Raw genomic sequence first — 13,353 nt, forward strand, 5'->3', positions numbered from 1 at the left:
TAAATTTAAAATAAATAGTAATAAAATCAACCAGTCAATAAAAACTACACCTACTACTGCGATTCATACTAATAAAATAAGTAAACAGAAAATTTTTCTGAATTGGAATTTTGTACTCTGTTGAATATTCATATGAACTAGTAGTCATAGTTTTGTCCCCTCATACAGGAGATATACAGTGCATTCGAAAAGTATTCAAATCCCCTTCACTTTTTTATTTTGCAGGTTTACATTTTATATGTAAAAACATGAACGATGAATGAAACCTTGTTTATTGGAAAAATGTCGTGTTTATTGTCATATTATGATAAATCACTTGTGCATCTTTGGTACAAAACGGAATAATTTTAAACGTAAATGTAACCCTATTCCTGCTGTCACTTAGCAGAAAAGGCTGAGGTTTTTGTTTTGTGTGTGTGTGTGTGTGTGTGTGTGTGTGTGTGTGTGTGTGTGTGTGTGTGTGTGTGGGTAAACTGCAGCTTCTTTTTTTATTATTGGCTACACTTCATAAACCGAAGTTTTATTAAATGTTATAGGCTTTGACATCACAAAAGAAAAAGGAGGAGAGAGAAGAAATTGAGGGAAAATAGACAGAAAGGTGGAGGATAAGGAAAGAAAAGAAAGATATCGGGTGGATAAACTTCAAGTGTCTGACACTGAAATTATTAGGATCAATAAGCAAAGTAGACTGTACTTTACCTCTCAACAAAGATTCCAGCCTGTACAGCATGAACGATGCTGCGAAACCGCGGCTTCTCCTCAGGCCTCCGTCGCACAACGCCCATCTTTCGGGTGAAAGTAGACGCCAGCCAGTCTCGCACCTCCATAGGCACAGAGTCCGCCTGGATATCGCTGAGCTCATCCTCAGTATCCAGCAGGCGTCTGGGGGGAAGAGTCATTTTTAACAATGTTATTGACATCAAAGAAAATTCATGAAAGTTAACAGTCACCAATTAGCATTGCAGAGATATACATGGTACCTTTCCTTGTTACATTCTTCCATTTAATTAAGAGTTTATTTAGTTTCTGTAGTTCTGGATCTAAAACAAGACTGTGTTATACGCTGTACGAAAAAAGAAATGTGTGGACACCTGACTATAAGATCCATATGTGCTTTGTGAACATCCTATTCACCGTTAATGCTAGCTGGCTGGCTAAAATTGGCTACACTGACAGGATTTTTGAGTGGGTTTAAATCATAGTTATACTTTTTCTCATTTATATCTTTTGTGTTAATGCTAGCTAGCTAGCTAGTGAAAATAAGATAACGTGTGAATACCTGAGAGGAATTTAAAGTCATATTCATAGTTTTTATCGTTTTGGCAAAAGATAAGCTAACTTGACAGGATCACAGAGAATTCTTAGTCATCGTTTTTATATTTAGTGTTGATGCTGTGCACGTCACAACAGTGTTTATTCTTGAGATGGTCTTACATTTCTGTGTGTTGGTGACCATTTCTGCACTAGAAGAACGACATGCTTTATACTGTTTACTGCACACTACAACATTACATCAATAATAACTCGATAACGCTCCATGCCCGGGGGACATCGTTTGTTAGCTGGGCTTGTGTCTGAGTCAAACTGTAGAGTGAAAACAAGCATTTTAGATGACTGGAGGGCTGTGACTCAAACCAAAATGAGTAAAGTGGGATGGATATTAAGGAAAGAAACGATAGGGGTGGAGGCAGTGGTAGAAAATTGGTTAGAGAACGATGAGATGAGCAGTAAAAAAGACGATTTTGTAAATAAGGAGCGAAGTGAGGGACATAGTAATTCGTGCAGTGAGAGAGAGTAAAGCACAATAGATGAAGGAGAAAGAAGACCAATGTAATAAGGTAATAAGAGTGAAAAAGGAAAAGATGAATACTAAATAAAAAGACATCATGAAAATCTATCTATCTATCTATCTATCTATCTATCTATCTATCTATCTATCTATCTATCTATCTATCTATCTATCTATCTATACAGTATGCATAATTACATATAGCTACTGTGGTCTGGCTTGGTTCAGCTTTATTATTCATGGGGTTCTGATCGCATCTCTATCTTGCAATATTTACTGTACTGATAATTAGATATATTTAAATGTAGAATGGGATGTTTATAAAGGACATATGAATCGTATAATAAGGTGCCCAAAAGCACACTCCAACATATAGTGTAACATCTTTCCAGAAGATAGGTAGAATGACTCAAAAAGCACATATGAATCTTTTTTGTATGAAACTTTTTGTCCATATAGTGTACATAAAACTTGATTTATAAGAATAAATTATTCAGAAATGACTTAGACTATAAATAATATATATTTAGCTTCCACTAAATATATGGAGGATGGAGGAATAGCAGTCCGAGTGTTCTAGATTACATGTAGATTCAGATGTGAATGGACTATTGAGAAGGGAAGATGAGATCTCTTACTCACCTCGTTTCATCAATGTAGACCGCTTCCAGCACTGAGGCGGCATATTCAATGTTCTTCCTGAGATCCACAACATTCACCTCGCCCTTATCCAGCTGCTTCACTAGACATCTCAGCCTGCAGGAGACAGAGATCAGATCCAGATCAGACTTATACATAAAAGCAGATCAGAGCCTATATTCAGGTCAGACTTATTTAACTTGATTGGAGCATACATTCAGATCAGATTTATATCACATGATTAGAGCTTATGTCCAGATCAGACTTATATGACTAAATCAGACACATACCGTAGCTCAAAGTTTGAACTCATATAACTTAAAAAGAATATATTTAGATTAGACTTAAATAATTAGATGCCATAATTAACCAGATAAACATATACCCTGATTAGTCTAATTAGAGTAAAATACAACTTTATTTAAGACGCATAGATCCAGACCGGATGTACATAACTAGAAAATAACATTATTTATATCTTAGATTTAACTAATTCAAATGTACAGATCAGATCCGGATCAGACATCAAACTAGACTGCATGCATATGAGTGGTAGCTCAGTGGTTAAGGTGCTGTGTTAGTGATCAGAAGGTCCAGGGTTCAAACCCCGGTATCGCCAAGCTGCCACCTTTTGGGCCCTTAACCCTCTGTGCTCCAGGGGCGCCGTATCATGGCTGACCCTGCGCTCTGACCCCAGCTTCTAAGCAAGCTGGGATATGCGAAGAACAAATTTCACTGTGCTGTAATGTATATGTGACAAATAAATGCTATTTAAATCAGATACATATAGCATCTGCATCAAGCAAACTCAGATCAGACTCCATTCACAATATATAGGTATATATGCACAAGAGTTCAAACTCATAACCCAATCAAACTTAAACTACATCCAGATCAGACTCCATTTACAACTGGTTGAACAATTGTGCCAGCTGTGAACGAGTGGAGGGCGGAGCCGAACTGAAACAGAGCGCACTGATTAGTCTCATCAACTGCAGGTGTTTCTTGCGCTCATTCTGCCCACCACTCGCTTACCGCTGGCACAACAATTTACACATAACATAAGGGTTTAAAATATATATATAGATTTATTGTACAGACCAGACTCATAGCACCAATTCAGAAAATGAATACAAAATCACACAATGAGATTAGACTCACACTCAAACATATCAGATGCACATACAACCCCCACACACACACACACACACACACAGATCCAGTGATTAATTTCCTGATTTGACTATATGATATGAACTATCTGACTGATATGACTCCGTTTCAGACTCGTATATCCATATCGTATTTCCTACACAAGCTTACACACATCTGATGCAAACCAACATGCAGATCACACATAATCACATGTACTGTCATATATTGACCTCACACACACAAATTAATATTTAAATCATATTCATACACAACAAAATGAATTTTATGCTACAGAAAGTTAACAAAAAGAAAGTCCGGTGATTTAGCCTACACCACTTCATTCTTGCAACACAAATCTGCAAGAAAAGCCAGTGTTTCAATCAATCCCACGCTTAAGTGATTAGCCTTGGCTTATTGTTCATGAGCTGCTGGGATTCTGAGACTTTCTGTCAGAAACTCTAATCTATCCAAGGTATAAAAGACTCGACCCACTCTGTGTCGGCGGCAAGCCGAGCATAAAACAGCACTTCTGAACTCAATAAAGCGACCAAAAAGGATTTTTTTTGTAGATTTTAGTCTTTCCTGTCATCATTATAAAAACAACAGGCATGTGATGGTGCACCAAACAGAGCTCCATGTGGCCACTCGCATCTGTGTTGAGTACATGAAGGGTTTTTGCTTTAAAATCTGCCACGGTTCAGTGAGCAAATGCACCATTCAGTGTGTGTGTCTGTGTGTGTGTGTGTGTGTGTGTGTGTGTGTGTGTGTGTGTGTGTGTGTGTGTGTGTGTAGGTGTCTGATTAGCATTCGCCCGTGTTAAACCCAGCAATCCTTAATGCAACACTGTGAGTCCTCATGGAAGTTTCGCAGCAGCAGAATCAGCGTGGGATCCTGACACCTGGCTTACAGATACCACTTAGCAGAATCTCTCTCTCTCTCTGAAGCAAATTTGGAAGAACATATCTTGGAATGAATTTCCAAAAACAAAATAGTTTAACAATTTTTAATGGATTGTCAGTGCAATGTGTCTTTAATTTATTTATTTTTTTATCATCCTAATCACTGACATAACATTATACAGTATTAGGTACACACTGTAGAGAATTCCATCTGCAACTATGCCCAACAAATGTATCAGCCCTCCTACGCCTCATCCATCAATGGAAAAAGACCAACATGTGACAGCAGGTATTGATTTTATTGGACAGGTCATCTCAATGTAGGCAGAGAATGTGGTGAAGCTATGAGTGTGTCTTGTGCAGTAGTGTTACTTGAGTTTTTAAACACATGTACCATCAAAAAACTAAACCCAATAAGACCAGAGGTGTAAAGAGTTCCTAAAAGTCATACTTAAGTAAAATATAGAAACCTCACTGCATTACAAGTTTAAAGTCACCAATTCCAACATGGCTTCAGGAAAGTCTTCAAGTATCTGATTTGAACAGTACTTGATTATTTGACTTATATTGAATGCAGAATGCACAAGTCCTCAACACCAATACATGTTAGTGAAAAGCTAAAAACAGTTAATTTGTGAGATTTTTTCCTTTAATACAAATTATATTCTACACTTTAACACTGCAGTAACCCAAAATCAACACAACATCCTCTTCAACATGCCAGATTTAAAAACACAGTAGTAAGACAAAATAGTAAAGCAATCTTTTAAAAAGGGATCTTCTATTTACAAATGCAATTATAGTATCATGTCATTAGGTAGAAGAACCATTAGTTTTCAATGGAGAAAATAAAATGGCTATGGCCATTTCGCCAGATGATGATTTTCACCAGATCTCCTCTTCTGCAGAATAAATAAGCCATGGCAAATAAGGCTGTTGTGCAAAATGTAATGGTAAAGGTCACGGTCAAGTAAAATAGACTGGAGTAAAAAGTACATATATTACATCATAAATGTAGTCTAGTGGAGAGTGTCACGTTGGTAACTGGACCTCATGTTAGATTAATATTTTAATACAAAAGATTTCAAATTTTACTGCTTAATGGATGTATTCATGCTGAATAACTCCATATGGAACACAACCAAACACAAGTTTACATCGTGGACTTCCTCTTTTTCATCTACATTAGCCCCATACTTTTGTTGCCTTCTGCCTTGCTTGTTGTTAGCTTTGTAGGCTAGCATATGTCTGTGGTAGCCAGGAAATGATGCACCAGTTAGGTTGAAAAAGCCTCGCAATGACAAGAAATAGGTTGATGGGTTAAAAAAAAAATGCAATTAGAAGAAAAAACATTGATTATGTCACCAAATAGATTAAAACTAAAGTGCTGGTTTGAAAATGCACTAGAGGACCTTTAACACTCGACCTAGCTGTTCTAACTCTGGACTGGACTAACGCAATATCAGAATTTAGTCTGGCCTTTTACTCCTCTATATCCTGTTTTATATATATATATATATATATATATATATATATATATATATATATATATATATATATATATATATATATATACATGACTGAAGAAACACAGGCAAGCTCCACAACTGATGCTAACCACATTAAAACAGGGTAAAGTGAAGCAATTATATAAAAAAATAACACGCTGTTGTCTTGATAAAATCTTAAGAGGCTTGGGTGGCTTGTAGAACAACAGGATATAGAGGAGTAAAAGGCCAGACTAAATTCTGATGTCGCTGTCGAGAACCGTTCCGTGCTGTCAGTTTGAAAGAACGTGTTTTTGTCGACGTATTCCCAAAACATCAGCTCCCAGAAGACAGACAGTGGCGACTGAATATGAAATGGCTCTTCAAAGTCAAGTGTGGCAATTTTGTCAAATTACAGCTCGACACAGTGAATCAAGGCCCTGCCGTTTTGATAATGCCACGTAATTGCAGAGTAGACAAAAGCCAGCGTCTGGGATTGGAAAGAGATGCTTGCAGGAAAATGTTCATGTCGGTCCTTTGTGAAAATCTGTTTGTAGAATCCGACTGAGAAATTTCTTTCTGGACTATAAAAAGATTCTAGTTCAAGGTGGAAAAGCATAAAGATGCAGAAATTAAAGGTGCTTCATCAAAAGCATGAAGGAGTTTTCAGAAGGTTTCAACTTTTTGTTCATTTGCTTACACTATATTCCACTATACCCTGACCAGGCATAACTTTATGTGCACCAATCAGGCATAACATAATAACCACCTGGCTAATATTGTGTTGGTGCCCATTTTCTGCCAAAACAGTTCTGACCCTTTGAACATTAACAGCATTTACTTCATCAACAGTTTGAGCTACAGGAGCTTGTCTATTGGATCCGACCACACGGACCAGCCTTTGCATCAATGAACTTTTGGCCGCCCATGACCCTGTCGCCGGTTCACCACTGTTCCTTTCTTCGAGACCTTTTGATAGATACTGACCACTGCAGGAACCTCCAGACCAGAAACATCCCACAAGAGCTGCAGCGGTGGAGATGTTCTGACCCAGTCATCTAGACATCACAATTTGGTCCTCGTCCAACTCACTCAAATCCTTTCACTTGCCCATTTTTCCTGCTTTTAACACATCAACATTGAGGACAAAATGTTCACATGCTGCCTAATAAATCCACCCACTAACAGATGCCACCATGAAGAGATAATCAGTGTTATTCACTTCACCGCTCAAAATATTATGTCATACTTCTATGCCTGGAACATCACCTGGGGACATCTTTTTAAGATTTAACCCGTTTCTTTGAAATTAGCAGACAGGACATATCATGACGTCCTAACTGGTAATGAGGCTGAAATTTGCCCTCAAACTATCACCTTTCTTATAAATGGCTTTACAGCAAATGCTCATTGTGCACCACTCCACTGCTCCCTTATAACTAATGGTAAGGGGTTCTAAACGAGCTTGCGCTAGTTCCAAACAATTGCCGACACCTCAGGGTTTTCCCGTTTCTTTGAACCACCCTGTAGTAGCTATAAACAGCCATTCCCTCACCAGCACTCTCTATATTTTTTAATTCTTTTCAATAATTGAGACCAAATCATTGCAAAATTCAAACACTAAAATCATCTTGCAAAAATGAGAAATAAATGCACAATTTTTTTTTTTTTTTTGATGCGTGCAATAAACAAGTGTGCAACGATATAAACAGAAATTAAATGAGCTCATTAAAAAAAAAAAAAAAAGCCAATTATTATATAAACTGCAGCAGAAACTAATGGAGTTGAGATTAGTTGTTTGTAAGAAGCCAGGCTTTCTGGACATTGGGTATTTTTAGTATATGAGTACATTAGTATACAATTATAGAAGCTATCAAAAGAAAGGCATGGAAGTGAGATCCAGCAGTAATCTGATGGACAGTATTAAAGTCTACCAGAACTTAAAGTGACCTAACCCAATCATGACACTAGACTCAAGTCGAAAAATTACAAGATGAATAAGATAAAAAAAAATGGTTTTATCAAGAAAGGACTATTAAACTTTGCTAGATTTGGAGTGGCTATCATAAGCACTATCTTATAAAAAGTTCTTCAAGAATGAGGTTTTAATATTCACAAACAAATTCTCAGTGACACCCAGAGAATCCCATTTCTGTAGGGTTCTATATAAAGAGGCAAATACTCCTCCACAGAGTTCCACAGTGTGTAGATGGAGAACGTGGGTAGCAGTTGACATAAATTGGTGAAGAATGCAGGCAGCAGTACCTCTATTTATTTTTTTGAGAAACATAAAGCTATAATTCAACATTTATTAGGTGGAAAAAAATAAGCATTAATCCATACACCATTTGGTAAAGCATTTCAAACCACAATTCCCCTATATATCTTGCTGGACCACAATCTGCATCGATTTCCTACAACAGTGCAGAGAAAAGCAATAAAAGAAAACATGTTGTAGTGTAGCATTTGTACATACTAGTATGAGTGCTATAGTCTGGCTAATGATTTTAAGGAGTCTACTCAGAATTTAAACACTGTTCAGCTATTTTCCTACAGTGTTTTCATATACAAATTGCTCGGCGCCCACACTATTGTTTTCAATTGTTTTCCAAAAGTTGCTCATCCACAGTGAAACATCTGAAAATGCTTCGACCTGCATCATTTACTTTCCGGCTCTTAAAACTTCACAGCAATGTCAAGAAAAAGACACATCACATGACAAAACATACACCATTGTTTTCAAAAGCCTCCTGAAGGGATGGTCAACATTGGAATAGGATATATTTACATTTTACACATAAGGGTTTGTTAAAATACACTAACCATCCAAAAAAAAAAAGTCGCCACCTGGATTTAATCAAGCAAATGGGTAAGAGCCTCCCATTGGATAATTACTGCATGGATGATTATGTTTTAGCTGGCAACAAATTATCTAACCCAAACCGACGCAGTAAGCATCTTCCCAATTCTTAAAAAAAACATGTCGGAAGACACATCCTGTGGTCGTGGAAAAGATGTTAATCTGTTTCAGAAGGGTCAAATTATTGGCTTGCATCAAGCAAAGTAAACATCTAAGGAGTTAGCTGGAACTACCAAAATTTGGTTAAGAACTGTCCAACAGAGATGGGGAATCATTATCTTCGAGGAAGAAATGTGGTCGGAAAAAAAATCTTGAATGATCGTGATCGACGATCACTTAAACGTTTGGTGAAATCAAATCTTAAAAAAAAACAACAGTAGATCTCAAAACTATGATTAGTAGTAAAAGTAAGAGCATTTCCACATGCACAATGCGAAGGGAACTCAAGGGATTGGGACTAAACAGCTGTGTAGCCATAAGAAAACCACTTATTACTGAGGATAATCGGAAAAAAGCTTTAATTTGCTAGGAAGCATAAAGATTGGACTCTGAAGCAATGGAAGAAGGTCATGTGGTCTGATGAGTTCCGATTTACCCTGTTCCAGAGTGATGGGTAAATCATCAGGGTAAGAAGAGGGATGAACTGATGCACCCATCATGCCTAGTGCCACTCGTACAAGCCTGTGGGGGCAGTGCTATGATCTGGGGATGCTGCAGTTGGTCAGGTCTCGGTTCAGCAACGTTATGTGCCCAAAGAATGAGGTCAGCTGACTACCTGAATATACTTAATGACCAGGTTACTCCATCAATGGATTTTTTCTTTCTTCCCTGATGGCACGGGCATATTCCAAGATGACAATGCCAGGATTCATTGGGCTCAAATTGTGAAAGAGTGATTCAGGGAGCATGAGATATAATTTTCACACATGGATTAGCCACCACAGAGTCCAGCCCTTAACCCCATTAAGTATCATTAGGATGTGCTGGAGAAGACTTTGTGGTCTGACTTAATACAAGATCTTGGTGAAAAAATACTGCAACTCTGGATGGGAATAAATGTTGTGACATTGCAGAAGCTTATCGAAACAATGCCACTGCGAATGACTTTTTTTTTAACGGGCAGTGTATTCTGGACATACAGTATAGACCTCTTATAAACCCAAAACTGACCTTATCATAGTCCTCTTCCAATAAGCATAAAGGTCCTCAGAACCCCCATTAAAGACAATGACTGGGACGTGAACCTTATCCCTACATTCAGAGCCAGTATCTAAGCTACAATGCCTAAACTTTCAGTGGACATTCCCAGCTGAATGGACTTGATAACAAGATTAATCTCTAAAGCGTCTACATCTATGGTTACCGCTTGCTATTTTTACTTATTTTACTTACGTGTCCAGCTTGTATGTGCTGTGTGTTGCTGTACTGATAGATGGGGCCTATCAGGTTATGCTGAGTGACAAAAGAAAAGGTCAGTAACTCGATAAGGAGATTTGGGAGCAAGTGACGTTATGTTTGCTTCATTATAAAGGCCCCTCAAGCCTCTTTGACAAGCTAATTGCCTTGGGGAGTGGGTGTGGAGGTGAGGTTACTGGGCCAAAATTCTGTGTCTAAATAACACTCCAGAACTGACAACACACAGACAGGTGCCACAGGGTGTATTACTATTACAGTGAATCTACGGAAAGGTTGATAATGATGATCATGAATGATAAAGCAAAGTATTGTGAGGAAATGGAAACTTTTATCTGATTTTAAAGTCACGTAAATTCGAAATTGTACATTGTTTGGTAATAGTACAAATGAACATACTTGAGTTCTATGCTACAGTATATGGTAAGGATCGTGAAATTCACCTATTTGCATCAGTGTATAGGCATAAAAATTGTAGACATAAAACAAGGTAATGCATTGATTAAAAAAGTGTTCATTGGAGTTGGCATAGATTTTTTTATATACATAGGAAGTGAAATTTAAAATGATTAATGATGTACTACATAAGATCTGATAATACTGCGAAAACTGTCTTTTTTTTAATCGCAGGAAAGAACAGTTTGCACAGGAGTTGTGAGATTGTAGAGACAGAGATGAGATGCACTGTTTAATCTGCTGTAGGTAATAAATGAGTTTCACCTCCCAATGTTCAGTAAACCAAGTGTTGTGATCTTCTGAGCGCCTTGTGTCCTTACTGTAGTGGTTGTTAACCGTTTGGCAGAACAAAGCCAAAAACCCACATATGCAAGCGAGGTGGGAACAGTGAAGCTAGAGTATAACACCATTGATGTTATATATATAATTATTAGTAGAGGCTCTATATTTTTTTATTTTAAAAAATGACCGATAATTTGTGACCAGAATATTATTTGTAGATTGAGCTCTCCTAACTAAACTGTTTCCCAAGCGCACAACTGCTGTTATGTGAATGTGACGTATCACAACACAGAAGAGGGAATTTTGGACATGGCATAAATAAACTACTGGAAATACTTGATGAAAGAGCAAGGTTCAGTATTTCAAACATTTTGAGGCTGATAGAACCATTTTTTTTACTGTTGCTATTCGAATGTTTCTTTTGTATGTTTTTAAAGATGACAGATATTGTAAACCACAGGATGGCTGCGTTTGAGGGCTTTCCTTTGTTTATTTGAGAGGACCCAACCAAGCTATTCAAGAAATGTAAAGTATGCATCAAAAACTTCAAAAAGGCTCAAAGTAGAGGTGTCCAAACCTGCTTCTGCAAGGCCAGTGTCCTGCAGAGTTTAGCTCCAGCTTACGTGGAAATTTTAGTAATAAGGAAGACTTTGATTAGCTGGTTTAGATGTTAATTGGAGTTAAAGCTAAATTCTGCAGCACATTGGACCTCTAAGTGCAGGACTTGACACCCCTAGCTTAAATGGTTTCCCATTTTGTTGTTTTCAGCTTATTTACTTGTTCCACATTTGTGTTTGTCATTTTTTTTAACATGTTGTCTATTTAATTGTTGTTGTCACTTTTACGCATTGATTTTACAATGTACAATTATAAAGTTGGAAACTAGTCTAATGCATAGCTTGTTTATGTTTCTATGCTATTTAATACGTTCTTATTTAGTTGTCAAAGAAAACTCAAGATGAGACCAAAGGGCTCTCTATTGGAATTCTCTATGTTTTGGAAGATAAAACACAAAACAACATCACTAGTGATCCAGAACATTCCGGTTGTACTGGAGGGGGTTGCTGTTTTAGAAGATTTTCCGGGTCTCACTACCTCTCTGGCATACCTCTTTAGCCTTTTCTATGCATTCAACTTTTCATATCCTATAAATCTCAAGTACACGTTTGATACCATTCAGAATGTGTTCATGGAGCGTGGGTCTGGGTGCACCCAACGTGTACTTTCCTTTAAAAATCAACTTTTATAAGTAAAACTAGAAGGATGTAGTGACACACCTTTGTGTATGTTGTGGTACAGTTTAAATGCATGTGCATGTTCTTTCATTTTAAAAACAAAGTTTTGTTACTGAACCATTATTAAAACCAATGTTTTCATTTGTTTAAGAATTTTGAATTGATATATTTTTTTGTTTACGTTTATGATGACATTGTTTTAAACAAAATTGTAGCTGTCTTTTAGTTGATTTAAAGTGTGTAAAATGCAGTTCCATTTTGATTTACATTTAAACGTGTGCTTTCAATAAAAAATAAACTGATATAGCAATGTTTGTGTTTTTCATTTATAAATATTTTAAAATGTAATCCTTAATCTTGCTATTTTTTTTATTTATTTAGTAAACAGAAATAATTGAAATTAATTGAAAAGAAACCCAGATCAGTTTTGTCTCAGTGTTTCATTCTGACTGCTGCTTTAACTCTAATTCTAATCAATGGTCAAAATAGAGCAAAATTGTTTGTCCATGCAGAAAGATAATGAAATAAGTATTTTGATAGCTAAAAGAGCTAACTCGCATTGGTGAGCTGAGATGAATGATTTGAATTACTGAAAAGAGATGAAATTCACATCAGTATGAACAATGACAACAGAAGGAGATGCTCCATGGTGATACATCCAAGTGTAGAAACAAGATCATGTACATATAGTTTTGTGTTTAAGCACTAGTCAGTACTCTCTCTGCTCCCTCTCCAGCTGAGGTTCTTATCACAGTTCATATGAAGGTCATCGGTGTGTGTGTGCATGTGTCTGTTTTGCGAATTTTCTCACACTAGACAAAGCTGCGTTCCTGATGTCTGTAATACCTCCAGATGATGTATTAACCACAGAGTGTGTGTTTGAAAGCATGCCGTAAACACAACACATGAGGCAATCTTATTAAGCGCTGGTAGAGCTAAACAATAGTGCATTCCTTTGCAATGCTTTGTGGGATTGGACAAAGCCTCTAAAACATGGTGGGACTCTGGTGGAAACCAAAATAAGGTAAAGATAGATGTTTGCAATGGGATATATGTGAACATCTACACACACACACACACACACACACACACACACACACACACACACACACACACACATATATATACATATACATGC

At 37.1% G+C, this 13,353-nt stretch overlaps 1 protein-coding gene across 2 annotated transcripts in view; it reads right to left on the reverse strand.

Moving 5' to 3' along the window:
* pde1a (phosphodiesterase 1A, calmodulin-dependent) overlaps nt 1–13,353 on the reverse strand; it is a 95,914-nt gene that overhangs the window by 27,264 nt on the left and 55,297 nt on the right. For both annotated transcript variants that reach the window (XM_046845866.1, XM_046845867.1), the window contains 2 exons: nt 2,432–2,545; nt 700–882 (listed from right to left, as the gene is read on the reverse strand). In XM_046845866.1, the coding sequence (XP_046701822.1) occupies nt 700–882; nt 2,432–2,545 (297 nt within the window). The remainder of the gene's footprint in view (nt 1–699; nt 883–2,431; nt 2,546–13,353) is intronic.

This window comes from Silurus meridionalis, chromosome 3 (assembly GCF_014805685.1).
Source record: "Silurus meridionalis isolate SWU-2019-XX chromosome 3, ASM1480568v1, whole genome shotgun sequence".
In the NCBI taxonomy this organism is placed as follows: domain Eukaryota; kingdom Metazoa; phylum Chordata; class Actinopteri; order Siluriformes; family Siluridae; genus Silurus; species Silurus meridionalis.